Source organism: Ursus americanus, chromosome 35, assembly GCF_024610735.1.
Source record: "Ursus americanus isolate L20-20 chromosome 35, mUrsAme1.1.p, whole genome shotgun sequence".
Classification (NCBI taxonomy): domain Eukaryota; kingdom Metazoa; phylum Chordata; class Mammalia; order Carnivora; family Ursidae; genus Ursus; species Ursus americanus.
This window is the reverse complement of record NC_142161.1, coordinates 2,099,415-2,119,392: the sequence shown is the minus strand read 5'-3', so window position 1 is coordinate 2,119,392 and position 19,978 is coordinate 2,099,415. Positions and strand designations below refer to the sequence as shown.

The following is a 19,978-nucleotide window of genomic DNA, read 5'->3' as shown; positions in this document are numbered from 1 at the left end:
GTTCATTTTCCCATCACAGTCCTCAGTAATATACTTGAATCAGCCAGAAGTCTTTCTTTTTCTATTGGCTGAGATTAGAACGGAAGGAGAAAGACATTACTTTTCACCAACCCTCTATAAAATCAAGCGATACATTAAAGGTATTCTCTTGACCTCTTAAAAACTGAAGAGTGAGGCCAATATTGGCACTGCCACCAACTTTTAGGATCAAACAGCAGTGGCAAGAAATTTGAAGGTATTTCTGCAAACATCTGACCTTCTTCACTATTCCTTGATGTTTACATCTCTTTTCAATTAACCCTTTGAAAGTCCTCACTCAAAACAGTCTTCTGCAAAGTTATAGTGGGATGATGGTAGGGATGGTCAAAAGTTTTGCTGCCTCAAAAGGACAACTAAAAGTGAAACCTCAGATGGCTATTCTCATGAAAAAGCTAGGATTGTACATGTTAAAATTCTCTACACATTCAATTTAAAACAGGAGTTTCTTACGTGACAGTCCATGGTACACCCCAAATTACTTGTGTTACATATATACATACATAAATCTATTAGAATTTTTCTAAAGGGAGCCATGGACAAAAAAATAGGTAAGAATTACAGAAATAAAACTACTTCCTCATCTTTTCTTACCAATGATTCTCAACTCTCTGACATCAAATTTCTTGAGAAGCTTTAAAAAATACATAGCAATATGCAAGAATCTACCTAGACAATATGTACAAGAATCCCGTATAGTTGGACAGGAGTGTTTTTTAAGCAGAGAGAGAGTAAAGGGCAGCTGCTTCAGATAAACATAGATCTCAGTGCCTTCAAGTCACTCATCCAACGATCACATTTTCAGTAGCAAAGAGATGCCCAGATCTGTTCTCAATTTTTTGTATCTTAATATTTTCAAAGTATGAGACTCACCATAGTTTGCACAATATGTGTTCAAACATACATGGATACAAAAATGTGAAGAAATCTCTATGGACAAATGAAATAACCATTGTGATGAGGCATGAAGAATACTTAAATCACACAACCTTAATATGGCATTCAAAGACCTTAACAATGTAGGTCCAAACTATTTTTCCAGTCTTACTCTTTTTGGCCTATTAATGACTAACTTGTCACAGTCCACAGATCTCTCAAACACACGTTCAGGTCTTTACTCATACTGTTTACTGACTGACTTGATTCCATTACCCAACTTCCTTGGCAAGACTAATCAACTCAGTTCAAAGGTTTTTCTTTTGGGAAACATTTCCAAATTAAGAAAGCTATTACTTTTATTTCCAAAGCAGAAAATGATCGAACTGAAATTCTTATATGTATTAACATCACACTAATGATCTGAATACTGAAAACCTAAGATGAAAAATAGTAAAAGAAAATTCATACTAGATCAAGTCCAATGTAGGAGTATGCCCCATATACTTCCATATAATGCATAATCTAAAAAGCAGGAAGCCAAATAAACTCAGTATCTCCTTAATGTGCATGAAGACTAATGTTATCAGAATGCCAATGATACTAATATCTTTTGTGTATAATGTCATTCCGCAATAACTAATTCCTGTATCATCTGGTCTAAATCTATCATTCATAACTATCCATAACCTATCCCTCTCCACACATCTTCCGACTTTACTTCTCAAGTCTCAACAAATACTAATGCTCTTCTGAAGGCACATACACACACAAATCAACCACTGTTCCAACCATCACCCCAATCTATAAGTCTTCAATACTTTATAACCCCTAAAGCAATTTATATTGTTAATTCATTTATGTATGCTTACTGTATCCTATTTTCTATTAGTTGATTTGCTCAAGGGAGACTTAGGGATCTTTTTTTAAGTAGTTCTGCTGTAATGTCCTACAATGCAAAGCCAAGTGCCAAGTATGCAATAGGGAAATAATGAAGAGAATATGGAAATGCTAATTAACTCCTATTTTATCATTTGGCAAGTCAGTTAGTCCTTACTTTTAGTTGGCATACAAATTCAAACAAAATACCTGACATGTTCCTATAGGCCCTGACACTATATAAACCGATTCTTTGAAAATCAACAGAAATGTCACCCTAGTCTACCCCTGACAATTTATAGGAAGGTATTTTTCATTTTGTTTATAAGGGGGGGGGAATGACTTTGACAACATGTTCGTTGTTCATTGCTATAAAAGAGAACGTTCATTACAAAACAGAAAAATAAATGCTTCTTACTAAATAAATAGCTTTTTACCAGAAAAGACAAAACACCTTTAACATACCTGTCATAATAATCTCGTTGAAAGTCATAGTCCAAGTCAAAAGAGGAGCTGAAAAATAAATACCGAAGAGGATTAATTTGGAGTTGTTGATGTAAATTCACAATAGCAGATGGGAAAAACAAAAACAAAAAACCATGCAAAACCAACCATAACAAACAGATCAAGAGATTAGCATGGAACAATCCCCAATCATTCAAGCAACAATCCACTATAATTCCAATCATCTTAGAAGCCACTGAACATGCAGCAGCTAATTTGCAAATTTAGGCACAAATCTGCTACAATTTCAACATAAAACTTAAGAGCTAATATAAGAACACTGAAAAATACAACAGTAAACCAAACATTCTTATGCTACCCTCCTTCCCTTTCATATTTCCCAGCTTCTTACAAACTAAAAAACTCCTCTCGAAAGATTTTCACTGTATGTTAAAAATACCAAACTGCTCTTTAGTAAGTAAAAAAATCTCAGGGAATTATAATAATTCTCTGGGAAATGGGCGAAAAGGAGTTATACCAATACAAAATTAATAAAGCATCATTTTTACACAGATAAAACATACTACAGTTAACCCTCCCCACATCCAGAAAACAGATAGAGAAGATGCCCACTGATGGACACAATGCAGTTATAAATAATAAAGTTCCGGACCTGAGTAGAGGGGACGGAGAAGGGTGTTCTGGTACTGACCCGTACATCTCCGCTGCAGATCGTTTCACACCTGCTTTTCCTCGGTTCACTTTTGGCTCTGCAGCCAGATTAATATCTGAAAAAACAAAAATAAAGACAAAAACTTTAATGACAATTCCGTTGGGTAGGGTAGAATCTTAAACTACAGTTTTTAAATGTGAACATAGTATATATATCAACAAAGGCGGAATACTGTCGCTCATCTTTTCTTATGTAAAAAGGGCTCATGAATTTTTACAAGGCTAGGACTTAGTCTTTCACCCCTTTGTCCTCCGTTGTGTAACAAAAAAGTATTCATTATATAAGACACACATATATTCATCATACGTAAGACAGGACATTTGCCCTAAGTACCTTCTACCCTCAGTTCCCACTAAAATGAAACTCTCATTATTCAGAGAATGTATCAGGAATGAATAAATGACCTCAGAGATATAAAATATCTAGGAATTCATGAATTATTTTGAGTATGATACCCTCAAATTATCCCTAAAGGCTAATTTTCATTCTTTTTTTTTTTTTTTGAAGATTTTATTTATTTATTCGACAGAGAGACAGCCAGCGAGAGAGGGAACACAAGCAGGGGGAGTGGGAGAGGAAGAAGCAGGCTCATAGCGGAGGAGCCTGATGTGGGGCTCAATCCCATAACGCCGGGATCACGCCCTGAGCCGAAGGCAGATGCTTAACCACTGTGCCACCCAGGCGCCCCGAATTTTCATTCTCCTTATAAACGGGATCAGCTGTAAAAGTTGAATTCATGATCTCTGTCTTATTCTAACAAGAGTCCATTTGTCAAAAACCAGCTCTCTAAAACTTAGTTCATCAAATGACCAAATAAAAAACAGACTTTTAGTACACTATTTGTTGATCACCATTATATGTATGAAGAAATCTGCAGAGCTCTTGGTTCACTAAACTCATTTCCAATTTTTAGCACCTAACGTTAGAACACCTTGCCTTTACAGCTGACTTATATTTTTACTTTTTTAAGTAGGTCCCAGGCACAGCGTCCCCCACCCCTACCCCCCTGGCCCTCTCTCTTAAAAAGCACAGTTCTAAAATAAAAACAGAACACTATATATCAAGTTGATTACACAATCCTTTAAAAAAAAATTTTTTTTTTTAAATTTATCTATTTGCAAGAGAGAGAGAGAATGGGGGGGGGGGCAGACTCCCCGCTGAGCAGGGAGCAAGATGTGGGGCTGGATCCCAGGACTCTGGGATCAAGACCAGAGCCAAAGGCAGATGCTCACCCAACTGAGCCATCTAGGTGCCCTGATTACACAACCTTACAGATGAATTATTTCATGTGATCCTAAAGTGTAGTACTGAGTCAATATCCAGAATAGGATATATATTAATAAAAAGAACCTCAAATCTAAAAATGCATTTAGTAATCTTAATTTTAGTAAAAAACAAAAAAGCATGGTTATTTTGGAACTGCTACAAAACACACATGAAACTGTTTTCTTAAAAAAAAAAGTGCTTCTTATTCTGCCTACTGAAACAAGACAGAAGCTATTAAAATCCAGTAATAAACACTCCTGGTGTACAGTGGCTTCAATAGAACTCCCATTATTTTAGTAAGTGGCAAATTGAGACTAAAATCAAGAAATACATCAGATGACCTGGAATATCGTGTGGTGCCAGAGAGCAAGGGTGCAATGAAATTATTTTAAGACTAAGGTCTCAAGGACACAGGATACAATGGCCACAGACAAAATACTTTAAGCTCTATAGAAGGATACGCAATGTACTAAAAGACACCAATTTAAATTATTAGAGATATTAATATCATGGGGGCACCTGTCTGGCTCAGTCAGTACAGCATGGGACTCTTGATCTAGGGGTTTTGAGTTCAAGCCCCATGCTGGGTGTAGAGTTTGTAGAACTTTAAAAAAAAAAAAAAAAAAAAAGCTAGGCAACCCCTTTGGGTCCCCTCCCTCCTTGGGAGATTTATACTACCACTTTGCTATCTCTCAATAAAAACCTTGCTTTGCTGCCCACTCCCCCCCCAAAGCTAAAATAGAAGAGTTTTTTTAAAAAAAAATTTATCCGGTCTTTTCAACATGAATGGTATTTCAGAAAAAGCAAATATTAACGTGTTGTTCATTTTAGAAAAGTTAGGCAGAACAAACGAGAAAACCCACTCTTTTACAACCCCTAATGCAATACCTAAGCAATGATCATCAATGGATGATGACCATTAAGGTGAAAAACTGATGGGAAACTATTACAGATGGATCAAGATGTAAAACCGGAATCCACAAATTATCCTCAACATCGCTAAAAATGGGCAACCATGTCGCCTGGTGTGATACAACATAAAATATGTAACATTACCCATTTAATGTTTTCATCAAAATAAATAGAATCTGAATTGAATCAAGCCTCTAGATCTGCACAGTCTAATAGAGTAAGCTGCTAGCTACAAGTCTGAATTCAGATGCGTTTTAAGTATACATGTTTATATTTCTCTTGGACAGCACTGCTCTGGATCTAGAAGTATTACACAAAACAGAGGTGGAGAACAAATTAAATGATACCACAAAGATTCAAATCAGTACACAGTATGGAAGACACTAATGTTTTCTTCAACAAATTAAATGTCACAAACTTCTTTAATGGGAAAGGAAGGGATGGGGAACCTCAATTTAAAGACATCTAAGGGGCAATTAATCAAATGTGTATGTGGACATGGAAGGACTGGATCTTGACTTGAATAAAGCAAAAAAGTTATTTAAAAAAGTTTGAGGGGCGCCTGGGTGGCACAGCGGTTAAGCGTTTGCCTTCGGCTCAGGGCGTGATCCCAGCGTTATGGGATCGAGCCCCACATCAGGCTCCTCCGCTATGAGCCTGCTTCTTCCTCTCCCACTCCCCCTGCTTGTGTTCCCTCTCTCCCTGTCTCTCTCTCTCTCTCTGTCAAATAAATAAATAAAATCTTTAAAAAAAAAAAAGTTTGAGACAATAAAGGAAGAAATCTAAATATGGCCTGAATATTTGATTGTTATTAAGGAATTACTGTGAGGTTTTTTTTTTTAATATCTGATAAGGGAAACGTGGTTTGCATTTTGTTGAAGTTCTTATCTGATGGATATATGCTGAAGTCTTAAAATTACTCTTAACAAAATTTAAAAAAAAACCAGAAGAAATAGATTAAAACAAGAATAGTCAAATATTGGTACTTAAACTAGTTGAGATGTACTTACACACATGTTCATTAAACTCTTCTACTTTTGTGTTAGTAAAGTTCCATGACAGTAAAAAAAAAAAAAAAACAAACAAAAAAAAAAAAAAAAACCAACCCAAAAACCCAAGTACCAGAAAAAACCCTGACTTCATTTTATGATGCAAAACTCCTGATTTAGTTCATTTTTGCTGCAGCCATTTTACATACACCAAGTTTTATACATGTGTTTTCCTGTACTTGGGTATACGACAAATGGGTATGAAAATTTTTTTATGTATTCTCAATTACAACCGTTCTATGCATCTTCAATGTCAAGGATTACAAGGCTCTCTAACTTCCAATATTTTCCCTTCCCAATCCAGTATGGTTGGGATTTTTAAAAATAGTTAGCATTTGAGAAGTGTTTACAAATTACACAAAACTTTTATTCTAGAAAGAGCTCTTCATGAAAGAGCCACTGGGAAATCATAACCAAACATTCAGAATAGTCTACAAAGCTGCTGAGGGGGGCCTGGGTGGCTCAGTCAGTTAAGCATCAGAGTGTTGCTTTTGGCTCAGGTTATGATCTCAGGGTTGTGAGATGGAGCCCCATAGGGCATCGTGCTCCATGCTCAGGGGGTCGTCTGCTTCAGATTCTCCCCCTTTTCCTCTGCCCCCCCTCTCTAAAATAAACAGGGGCGCCTGGGCGACTCAGTTAAGCGTATGCCTTCGACTCAGGGTCCTGGAATGGAGCCCCACATCTAGCTCCCTTAACAGGAAGCCTCCCTCTCCCTGCCGATCCCTGTGCTTGTGCTCTCAATCTTCTGTCAAATAAAAAAATCTAAAGAACAAAACAAAAAATCAAATCTTAAAAAACTGCTCTTGCTATTAAAGACAATGCTGTTTACTCCAAGAATGGAGCTGTCACTTATTTAAAAAAAAAGCTGTCGAAACTTTATAATAAATCATGTTATGTGGGAGGTATTTATTAAATGTTACAAACATTATCAAGTCAAGTTTTGTGTAATACTGTAGGGAAACACCAACATGGAAACACTTATGGGGACAAAAATCCACAGCAACCTGAAGAGAAGCAGCCACGTGGAAAATAAAATATTGAAGGTGGAATTAAACTTGAACATTATCCATTTAAAAAAACTGAATACAAACTCCTGGAAATGCTGAAAACAAAATGAAAATTAAAGTAAGTCACCACACAGGAATCATCAGAAAACTAAAAACTGTCACTTAATAATGAATTGCTACAAACTTCAGAAAAGCAGATAATTTTAACTGCTAAACAATACATTATCAACAATGGAACTAGCCATTCTGTGGCACTCAGGAGGTTTACGGGCTTACTCCCTTTTATTCATAAAAAAGCAAAAAGTAGTACTTCTGTCTTATAAACCCTTCAACTTCCCTAATATTAACACCCAGGATTAACTATGATTGACAGCAAATCTTAGCAACTGATAAGCAGTTAGAAAACTATTCAAGGAGATGAAATTCTACAATCATCAGGAACATACTTATGTGCTCTAAAGTCTTAGTATGTGATGCGATCTTCTTAAGTTTAAATATAAACATCTGGGCAGAGCTCAGATTTCATTTCTCAAATATATAAACATGGTATCAGGAGACCCCTTATTGGGGAAACACACACCTAAAACAAAACCAGTCTGTACTGTTAATGCTAAAAAATACATTAACAGTAAGTAACTGTTATTGAGTGTAACATGCTAGACGTATACCAGAAGCTTCTCATGAATCATCCTAATTAATCCAAATTCTTGTAACACCAAAGTACTACTACCTCAGGTAAGAACAGATGATAGACTGAGGTACTATACCTCCATTTGAACTTGGCTCAGCCAAGTTATGTAAACTGCCCAACACACAGTTGTGCTAAGCAATCTGACTCCACAGCCCATGAGTGACTAAGCTATATTGTGTCTGCCCATTCTACTGCGAGTGGGAGGACACAGCTATTTAGGGGCAACTGTACTTTACAAATGTCATTTCTTTTTTAAAGACTTTATTTATTTGACAGAGAGAGAGCGAGCGAGAGAGAACACAAGCAAGGGAGTGTGAGAGGGAGAAGCAGGCCTCCCGCCGAGCAGGGAGCCCGATACAGGGCTCGATCCCAGGATCCTGGGATCATGACCCCTGAACAGAAGGCAGACGCTTAACGGCTGAACCACCCAGGCACCCCCATAGTGTCATTTCTTACCCTCCCAACTTTACTCAAGACCACCAACTGATTATCCAGTCTCTGCTACACAAAAAGGAATAAAATCCTTATTTAGCCAATTATACCTATAAACCTAACATTTTTTAGACTTAGCTTAATGGAGAGAGAGAAAAACAGAAGCATTAACAGGAAAACTCGTATCTGAATTAAACTATCAGTGAAGAAATTCAACCCAGATCTTACCTAAAACCTGGCCAGCAATCATTCTGCCATCCTCTCCTGCCACAGCAGCCCGGGCATTTCTCTCATTAACATACTGAACGAAGGCAAAGCCCTTATGAACAGAGCAACCCACAATTTTGCCGTATTTTGAGAAGATCGCCTCCACATCAGATTTCTTGACCACAAGAGTATTGAGATTCCCAATGAATACACGGGAGTTCATGGAGCGAGGATCTGTCTTGTTGGTAACATTGCTGGCCATTTTCTTTGATGATAAGGTTCCTCACAAAGCCGAAAAACTGCAAGGGAAAAAAAATGCATTCAGGTGAAAAAAAAAAAAAAAACCCGATAAAACTAAAATACTCCTTGATAAAATTTTCTACTCTTTATTTTGAGCCAAAGTGACTAATGAGATTATCAACTTAAAGGGCTCTCATAGCAGCAACTATATTACTATTTTAGAAAGGCAAACTCCTGAATATATGCATCCTTATACAAATTCAGCAGCATCTTCCCTAGTCTATTCCAGTAGTGCCAGACTATCATTTCAAAGGACCACGGGGGGGGGGGGTGTTCCTTCTTCAAAGACCACTAGCAACACAATTAAGGACATTATTCAAGTGAGCCCTCTCTGTTCTAAAGTCCTGAAGCAAATGCGAATCTCTTAAGCTCTCTACTACCAACTTCTCATTGTATTTTTAACCTTCCCTGTCATACTAACCTAATCATTCCCTGCCATGTATCAACAACTCCACCTTCTTGCACACTGCTTTTTTAAAAAGGATTCTTACCTATTCCAAAGATATACAAAACTTCAAATTCTGCCCACAAACCATTCTTTAGCCAGATGAATGGGGACAACACTCTTCCCTTCAAGTATAATTAACATTATACTAAGGCAATATATAGACCCAAATCATTCCCTCTGGAAATATTTACTTTCAGGTACATTAATTGATTTATAATATGCCAGAGGTATCTTAAGTAACAATACCATCATTTTACAGAATGCAATGACTCTTGACCTACTTTTTATGGGATAATCTACAAAATACAGCAGAGATATCTGTAATACTAGATGGTGATGATGATAAAACTAGCAGGCAGAACACTGCACGAATCAAAAGAAGATCAGGAGAACCAAGAAGAATACAACTTTCCTCAGACTATTTCAAAACAAAAATTATCTTTTTTTAAACGTATATGAAGGTTCAGTCATATTATAATTACATGGAGATTCATGATACTATCATCTTAGGTCTTTTTCAAGTGAAAACATTTTTACATCCTTTTACTTTTCTGTATCTGCTGCCCCTTCCCAATCCAACTACCACACTTAAACAGGCTTTAAGATGGGCCCACACTGGATTTAGAGTACCATTCTTAAGATTAATTTTAATTTATTTCCCATTCATCCCTTTGAAACTCAAATCAGATATCAGTGTCTAGTATGTTCTCTCTCCATCCCCAAGAGAATGACAAACTAGTTCACAGATTATGTAAAAATCTCTTCTATATACACATATATTTAAAACAGGTAGCATAGTATCATTTATACAGATCACTGATATCCTGTCCCTTAAAACACCTACTCATTTCACAAGTAGTACTGATTTTTAAAGTTGTAACAACTGCTTTTCCCTCCTAGCCTTTCCAAAATCCAAGAAGTTGTCTTTACCTGATTTTGATTTCTGAATTACAGCTTTATAAACAATAGTTCTTAATTTTTTTAGACTAAGCAATAAAAATTTACCAAACAGTAGCACAGAGTATTGGTGACTCTTAGTCAAAGTACCAGAAAGCCTCTAGAACACCAAAAACAGAAACCTATTGAAAGGCCTAACTGGTTTCAAGTATTACTGTTGGTTAAGGTTTGCTGTTACTGTTAAGTGGGGAGAACTCAAGCCAGTTTTCTACGAATATTTTCACAAAAAATTAACATATATTCTAAATATTATAGTAAATAATAGTCAATATAGGAAAAATCTTCCTAGGTTTAATTAGCAATTACCTGTGAGGGGAAAGACATGGTTCTACATACCATTAGCATACTGAACAGAGAGTGTAAAACAACAAACAACAGATACTAATGTCCCCTTCAAATATACTCCTTGGAACCGCAAAATGCAAATGGATTTAAAATGACTATTTTCTCACTTTTTACAAAGATGGTACATAGCTAGTACCAATCTAGAAGCAGATAATTCGTTACACATGAAGAACGCCTTAGGACATCAAGGATTAATACCCAAGGAACTCCACTTGCAAAGGCTGGTAAAGAAACTTCCAAATACACAAGTAGAAAGTGCTAATAATGGTTGCCATCTCTGAATTAAAGTATATATTTTATCTATTTTCTCCGATTTAACATGGTTACTAAATTTGCTACAAGAATCATGAATTGTTAACAACAAATAATGACCTCAACCTCAATAGCTTGGCTAATGTCAATGGAATAGCTTTCAATGCCCATACTTACTCTAAGGATTTAATCGATATGAGCACCAGTAAAGACAAGTGAACCCACAAAGGTCCATTAACCCTGCTCCAAGGAACACATCTTCTAAAGAATAGGAGTTACTACAAATTAATCATTTTTTCCACTGAATACTTATTTTCTGTTAAGTACTAGGTACCAAGGCTACTTCAGAGGAAAAACACAAAGAGACAAGATTCCTCAGAGTTTACACTCTAATGATACCACTTTTTAAAACTGTATTGAAGAGGGAACCTATTTCCCAATGTTTTACAAATAACCAAATGAGCTTAGATCACATTTCAGCCTACCTCTGATCATTAAGGTACCTTACCCATGAAATCTGTTGGGGGGTGGGGGGATAAAATGGTCAGTCAATATCCTAAATGCAAAGCAACTATGGGGGGTGAGTCCCCTGGGTTTCCTAGAATAAAACAGCAACAGCAGAGCCCAGTTTTTGAACCTTTCTGAATCCCCACATAAAAGCAACTAGATAGTAAGCCTGGGTGTCAAGGTACCCCAATCAAAATGCCATAATGCAAGCTGGTAAAGGGAAGCCAACCACCCACGTGTCCGTGGTATCTATCACTATGGAAGAACCAAAAAGACTCAGAAACTGAAGAAGCCCCAAATACCCATTTAGTGGAAAGCCAAGGAAACAAATTTTAAGAAAAGCAGCTGAGGGGCGCCTGGGTGGCACAGCGGTTAAGCATCTGCCTTCGGCTCAGGGCGTGATCCCAGCGTTATGAGATCGAACCCCACATCAGGCTCCTCCGCTATGAGCCTGCTTCTTCCTCTCCCACTCCCCCGTGCTTGTGTTCCCTCTCTCGCTGGCTGTCTCTATCTCTGTCGAATAAATAAAATCTTTAAAAAAAAAAAAAAAAAAGAAAAGCAGCTGAAACAGGAAGGGTTTTCACTGCTCCAAGAATGGGTGAGTACAAGGTAGTTATAAAAAGTCTCAAGGTGCCAGAGTTGCTGAATCTCTATAATATCTCAAAACTCAGAGCCCCAAGTGTAGCATTCCATTCTTAAAACCTTTCCAACTCCCCAAAATAACTATTATTCTACCTTTATAGTAATCACTTTAAAAGATTTTATTATCTCAGAGAGGGGCACACAAGAGCAGGGGGAGAGGCAGAGGGAGACTCCCCAGTGAGCAGGGGGCCAGATGTGGGGCGATCCCAGGACCCTAGGGCCCTGAGATCACCACCCGGGCTGAAAGCAGACACTTAACTGCCTGAGCCATGCAGGCACCCCTTTTATGGCTTTTAGGTAAGTTCCCCTTTCCCCCTTTTAAATTCAAATTTATTCTTGAAGAATAAAGGGTATTCAACCTGAAGTTTCCCAGTATGGATATTCCACAATCTCATACTCTTAGTACAATTCCACTATTCTTCTGTTTTTCATGAAATTCAAAGCTGGGAGTGAAGGCTTGATCAGATCCACATGTGAATCTTTTGGAAGACTATAAATGACAGTCTTTTTGTGGTTATTAATGCTTAAATTTTACCATGTCTTAAGTATTAGAGTATCTTATCTCTAATCTACTACTTAGAACTCATGAGAAGTTTCTCTTGCATGTTGGTAATAAGTTTGCCTGTGCCCTCTATTATTCCTAGAGTTGGTTCTATGTCAGCTTGGCTGGGTATAAAATTCTAGCATTGCATTTTCTTTCTTTAAATATGTTATAATACTTCCGAACTGTCACAGGGTCATTCCCAAGTGTAAACCCCGCCGGCAAAATTCTGTTTTTTTATCGGCTTTAGTAGTTACAGGGTTTTTGCTTTCTGCTCAGCAGGAGAGTCTGCTTCTCCCTTTATCTCTTCCTCTGCCTTTCCCCCTGCTTGAGCTCTCAAATAAATAAAATCATTAAAAGAAAATTAGAAGTAAAATAATAAAGCTAGCTGCAGAAGAGAACAGGTTCATCTTTGCTTTTTACTTTATATAGCTCTGTAGCATACTACATTCTACATGCATTTTTAATTTTTAACAACGTGGTATTCTAATTATCAACAATTGCAGTTTTTAGAATAATCTGCAAATCACTTCAGGGGTACCTGGCTGCCTCATTCATGACAACATGCGATTTTTTTTTTTTTAAAGATTTGATTTATTTGACAGAGAGAGAGAGGCAGCGAGAGAGGGAACAGAAGTGGGGGGTGGGGGTGGGAGAGGGAGAAGCAGGCTTCCTGATGAGCAGGAATCCCAGAATGCCCTGAGCCGAAGGCAGATGCTAAACAACTGAGCCACCCAGGCACCCCAACATGCAACTCTTGGTCTCAGGGTTGTTGAGTCTGAGCCCCAAGTTGGGTGTAGTGATCACTACATAAAAAAATAAATAACTCCAAATCACTTTAAATAATGTGGGAATTATGATTAAATGTTTAAGTCAAAGGGCACCTGGGTGGCTCAGCTGGCTGAGCGTCTGTCTCTTGGTTTCAGCTTGGGTCATGATCTCGGGGTTCTGGGATCGAGTTCCTCTTTGGACTCAGAGGTTGGTGGGGAGTTTGCTTAGGATTCTCTCTCCCCCCCTTCCCTGTGCCCTCCCCCCAACCCTGTACATGCATAAGCAAGCTGTCTCTAAAATAGATAAAATAAATCTTTAAAAAAAGTCAAAAAGCAGTATTATAGGGGCGCCTGGGTGGCACAGCGGTTAAGCATCTGCCTTCGGCTCAGGGCGTGATCCCGGCGTTACGGGATCGAGCCCCACATCAGGCTCCTCCGCTATGAGCCTGCTTCTTCCTCTCCCACTCCCCCTGCTTGTGTTCCCTCTCTCGCTGGCTGTCTCTCTCTCTCTGTCGAATAAATAAATAAAATCTTAAAAAAAAAAAGCAGTATTATAATTGTACAATAACAGGAGACATATATTAACTATTCACATAAAAATTACATACTTAGGAAAGAGCATAGGTTAAAATGATCTGTGGGTACTTTGCTTTTGGTTAATCCTTATCACCGTCAATTCCTCAGGAAGTCCATTTCCTCAAACCACAGTTGATAAATTTCACTACTTCTTCCATCTTTTGAAAACCGGAAATTTCTGGCACATTCTAAATACTCTGTATTTCCTCACAGATGAACTCAGTCCACTCAAATCCCTTGTTTTTTCAGGGAATAAACATTTTTTGAAGTTTTTATGTTAATTCCAATTAGTTAATATATAGTGTTATCTTAGTTTCAGGTGTAAATAGAAAAATCATTTTTTAAAAAAACTTTATGTATTTATGTATGTAAATAATCTCTACACCCAACATGAGACCTGAACTCACAACCCAGAGATCAAGAGTTGCCTTTTCTTGGGGCACCTGGGTGGCACATCGGTTAAAGCGTCTGCCTTCAGCTCAGGGCGTGATCCCGGCGTTATGGGATCGAGCCCCACATCAGGCTCCTCCGCTGTGAGCCTGCTTCTTCCTCTCCCACTCCCCCTGCTTGTGTTCCCTCTCTCGCTGGCTGTCTCTATCTCTGTCAAATAAATAAATAAAATCTTTAAAAAAAAAAAAGAGTTGCCTTTTCTTCCAACTGAGCCAGGCAGATACCTTAAAAAATCATTGTCAAATTCGTTCTTCTTTAACATCCAAGTAAACAGAAATACACAGAATAAAAAAAAGTTTCTTTCTTAAAATTGGTTTCAAAGAGTAAAATCAAGAAAGTAGATTTCTGGGGCAACTGGGTGGCTCAGTCCATGAACTCAGGGTCATGGGATCCAGCCCCACACTGAGTGTTCAGTTTGCTTGACATTCTGTGTCTCCCTCTCCCACTGCCCCTTCCCAACTCGTTCTCTAAAAAAAACCCCAAACCATTATAATTCTTAAAAAAAAATAAAGAGGGTAGATTTCTGAAATGCTTATGTTCCATGGATACTGTGCATCCTGTTTAATTCACTACTGACGATTAAGTGGATCTGGTTTCCAGAAAAGCAGAATTCGAACACACTAAAATACAATGGAATGAAATGAACATTTTCCTAAAGGTTATTTGGGTGGTAGCACTTAACACTGTAGTCCATGGGTGGATGTGGACGTAGGTGTTTGTATATGATATATTTTGTATTTATATATACATATATTTTCATCCCATTTTTTTTTTTAAACACGGAGCATGAAATCACAACCCGACTCAAGACTGAGCCCAGTAGTTGAACGCTTATCTGACTGAGCCACCTAGGTGCCCCTCATCCCAGTATTTTTATCATCAAAGGATCACTAAGGTGTGTCTTATCTGGTTGGTAAATCAAAACTAGGAATACTCAGTTACCTTTACCAAAACTAGGAATACTGTTACCTTTATTGCCTTATTAAACAAAGATCTATGCATCTAATCACAGGTTTCATATGTTAAAGCAGTAATACCAAGAGATTTTCCGGGTGCCTGGGTGGCTCAGTTGGTTAAGTGTCTGCCTTTGGCTCAGGTCATGATCCCAGGGTCCGGTGTGAGCCCTGCATCAGGCTCCCTGCTCAATGGGGAGTCTGCTTCTCCCTCTCTCAAATACATACATACAATACCAAGAGGTAGCAGTGTGAAGGACAAGAAATGCTTAAGATCTGTGGATATATATTCAGGTGCCTCTGACTTTAAGTTACTTTAAAAAAATTACAGAGGGACACCTGGGTAGCTCACTCGGTTAAGCATCTGCCTTCGGCTAGGAACATGATCCCAGGGTCCCGCATTGGGCTCCCTGCTCAGAAGGGATAGCGCTGCTCACCCGGCTTGTGCACGCTCTCTGGCAAAAAAATTAAATCTTCCAATTTCCACTCCTGCCATTCCAATTACATTCTAAAACCAATAAATAAAATCTGCATCTGGTTAGAATGCAAGCAAACCTGTCAAAATTTTATTTTTAACTGTTCATTCTGAAGCTCATGCTACCCTGATTCTTTGTCCTCTTGAGACAAACCTATCTTGGATTTTCAATCTAGCTAAAAGTTTGGGAAATGTTTGTAACAACGACCCCATTTCTCCTAAGTTAGCATTAAATCTCAAGTAAAGTCTGTTGGGAAGAGGTGCAGTGAGGTGGGAGAGGCAGACTGCACTATCTGATGATTATGAGAGGTACAGGTTTCAAATAGCCCAAAAACAGGTTATGATGGTGCTGGATTTTGCTAGGGGCGGAGACAAAATCAATTTATAACTGGAATCAACTTTTAGCTTCCTTGCCTTTATGCGCAGGGTAGTGTAACTCCACCTTTAGTGGAAAGCGATTGGAAAGACAAATACCTGACAAAACAGCGCCACTTATTCAGACTATGTTCAGTATCATATTTAGGCACATTTGCTACAAACAAACAAAAAACCCATCAGAGAAAATAGGTAACAAGCCACAAGATGTTTCTACTGAAGACATCAGCCAATCCTCTACCTGTTCACCCTATTCACCTAGGCTACTCACAGCTATACTTACTCATATCACAGTATCTGTTAGTCCAGGGGAAAAAAAAAAGCAAGCAAAGACAACATCTGTATGGCTTACGAAATGTCAATGATTTAACTAGAGAACAAGGGAAATAACTTGCCTCAGACAAGAAAATGCAGAACTCTACCTTAGAATTTTTATTACTACCCCTCAACTAGCCTATACATTCAATGTGAATCAGATACAACTACCATATGACTGTTATTTCCTATCTTTCTGTGATGAATATAAAAAGCAAATTATCACTAGATGGCAGCAACGAGTTGGCAATTTTTTAAAAAGATGATTAAATCTAGAGTCCAAGGTTTTCTATTTCACACTACCTTTCACAATTGGTCAAAGTTTCTTAAGTACCTTTCGGATACCATAAATTTACCCTTCTACTTAGAGCATCATCATCTGCACTAAGTTATTTTCCTTTAACAGGGACACCTGGGTGGCTCAGTCAGTTAAGCACCGCCTTTGGCTCAGGTCATGATCCCGGGTCCTGAGATCGGCCCCATGTCAAGCTCCCTGCTCATCGGGGAGTCTGCTTCTCCCTCTCCCTCATTCTCTTAAATACATAAAATCTTTAAAAAAAAAAAAAAAAAGGGAAAAAAAGTTGTTTTCCTTTAACAAACTTAAATTCCTACTTTGCCCATTTAGGTACTCTTTCACATTACTCTATTTGGCCCTCCTTTGTTCTCTGCCTATGTATCTTTATTGCATTCATCAATTATTTCCCCTGGCTAACAACGAACTGTCCCTGTGTCTGCAAAAAGAACAGTATAGTTTAATCTGCTCCATCCCCAAAGCTTATATTAATCAAAACACAGATATAATCTCAAGGTCAAGGTTCTACTAGCATGAGAAAATAGCATATGGTGGTGCTTTAGGACATTTTCAGGACACAAAAAGCTAAGTTGGCCCTTTTTTTAAAATATATACACTTATTTTTCTAAATAGGTTCCATGCCCAGGGAGTCCCAGCTGGAACTCACAACTCTGAGATCAAGACCAGAGGTGTGATCAAGAGTTAGATGCTTAGCCAACTAAGCCAGGTGCACCAAAGCTGGTCATATTTCTGATAAGCTTTCTAACTGCTATGTCTAAGAATTAAAACTAAGAGAATACTCGAGATACTAGAAATTACAGAGAGAAACAGATAATTCAATAAATGATATCACACAGCTATTAAAAACCAAAAAAACCCTAGAAAAACATAACTCATTACACCAAAATAAAATTATAGACGGATCAAAATTTAAAGTAAAAAATTACATATGCAGTTGTCAAAACCTAAATAACACAAAACATGCAACAGTCCCAACAAATATGAACAGGAGAAAAAGGGCAGGAAATGCAAACCAAATAAATCATAAACATGAAAAATTAATGTAAGAATTAATTCAGTCAACTGTCAATGTACACTAAAATCACTGGGCAAAAGCTTGTTGGGAACAAACAAGATTTACATGATCTCAAAATATTACCTAAAAGAATAATGATCATAAAGGGAAAAAAATGTATCTTTACAATGGAAACATAAATGCCACCACTTAAACCAACTGATCTGACATTAAATGCCTCCTGATGTGACAAAATAATAAACATGCATCACCTATGCAATACTCTTGGTAAAATATTTGAATCTACACATAGGGAAACAATTAGACAATTTCAAGTTTGTAGAGACGTTATACAACAATATAACTGGTTGGGACTCCTCAAAAATACATACATACAAAGTAGAGGCCTTTTCTAGATTAAGAAAGCAATGTGTGACCCTCTGACTAGACACTGGATTGCAAACAACATTTTTTTGGTGATGGGGAATTTTATTATGGTTTGTATACAAGAGAATATTGAACCTGTTAATTTTCATTGTCTTGATAATTATTTTGGTGAGATAGATTATCTTTATTCTTAGAGGAGATGCAGGCATTTTCAAGTTTCTAAGTGAAGTATCATGCCTAAAACTTTAAACTCACTGAGGAGGAAAACAAAACAAACCACCACACATACAGAGAGCAAACATAGCAATCTGCACAGTGACTACTAGAACAGGAAGGCTAGAACACAGGGTGTATTTTACACATGTAATAGTACCCGTTCCAAAGTTTTTTAAAGCTCCTATTACAGCAAACAGAAAAATGATATATACCAGCTGACACACTTTACCAAGTTCCCAGAAAATAGCAAAACTTACTTTTGTCAGATATGCTAATATAAGAATGATTGTACAATGGGGTGAAGACAAGGCAACCCCACAGCTGTAACTAAATAAACCAGTACATGTTTCTGTAGGTTCCTCTGAAAATTCTTAAAAAGTGCCAAGCAATGGGCAGGCCTACATACTTGCGTTAATTAAGCAATCGGCAATGTCATCCTATATTTGGAATTGAAAGAGAAAACTTTGAACATCTTTAAGTTCTATAAATCCCTGTTAATAAAAAAATTACATAACCACTTAAAACACATTGCAGAAAACCAAGTGAAAAATGTTTACAATATAGACTCTAAAACTACATATGGTAATGATTACATATTAAAAATATAAGAAATATAGGTGTATAGGTACACCTGTAGCTACAAGACAGAGATGAACCAAAACACCAAAATACTAATACTGGTTTAAAAATATTTTTCTTTCATATGCATATTTCCTTCAAATTTCTTAATAAGCATTTTTATAATAAAATGTTGTTCCTGTCCAAGTATAAATGGGTAATGTATTACGACAAAAAAATTTTAAAATGAAGGTCTTTAAGAAAATATTCCCAGAATGTCAAAGAGGGAAAAACTAAATCAGGTAGTTCAACCGCCCCACAGTTCTTCAGAGGATGTTAAAATCCCCTTTCAACATCCTTGCTGACTCACTAATAATCTAGCCTCTTGAGAATTGTCAAAGAACTCACAATATAATACTCAATTCATAAACTTAATTGGCTTTTAACCAATTTCTTCCTTTAGTTCCCTCCTTCCTTTAATGTCCACTCATTGGCATTAATTTTTTCTTTAACGTAAATCATCTTATTCAAACTGTTCCCTATCCTCACCATCTTCTATGAAGATAAAAAATGGTGCCCTGAAACAAATACAATTTAATCTGTCAATGTCCCTTCGAACACAGTAGCAGTCCAAATTTGGTTGTTCTTTCAAGAATGGAACACTCTGGATGCTATCCAGACGCTAGTGTTTCTGGTAACTTTTGCACTGTCAATACATGCAGAAGTCACAAAGTAAATTCCCTAATTCTTATACATTTATTAATATAATGCTAACTTCCTGTATTGGGACAACTACTTTGTTGGGTTTCTTTGCATCTAGTATAGGGCTTTACATTTCAAATACCATTTCATCCTTTTTTAAAAAGATTTTATTTATTTATTTGACAGAGAGAGACAGCCAACGAGGGAGGGAACACAAGCAGGGGGAGTGGGAGAGGAAGAAGCAGGCTCCTAGAAGAGGAGCCTGATGTGGGGCTCAATCCCAAAACGCCGGGATCATGCCGAGCCGAAGGCAGACACTTAACCAGATACTTAATGACTGAGCCACCCAGGCGCCCCCATTTCATCCTCT

General features: G+C 37.5%; 1 protein-coding gene across 11 annotated transcripts in view; it reads right to left on the bottom strand.

Annotated features, from left to right (window-relative positions):
• Positions 1 to 19,978, bottom strand: part of HNRNPC (heterogeneous nuclear ribonucleoprotein C) — a 54,370-nt gene that overhangs the window by 17,907 nt on the left and 16,485 nt on the right. For 9 of the 11 annotated variants that reach the window (XM_045784947.2, XM_045784946.2, XM_045784943.2 and 6 more), the window contains 3 exons: positions 8,554 to 8,831; positions 2,909 to 3,023; positions 2,257 to 2,304 (listed from right to left, as the gene is read on the bottom strand). In XM_045784947.2, the coding sequence (XP_045640903.1) occupies positions 2,257 to 2,304; positions 2,909 to 3,023; positions 8,554 to 8,794 (404 nt within the window). In that variant the 5' untranslated portion in view covers positions 8,795 to 8,831. The remainder of the gene's footprint in view (positions 1 to 2,256; positions 2,305 to 2,908; positions 3,024 to 8,553; positions 8,832 to 19,978) is intronic. The other 2 variants (XM_045784953.1, XM_045784952.2) reach the window with 1 other exon arrangement.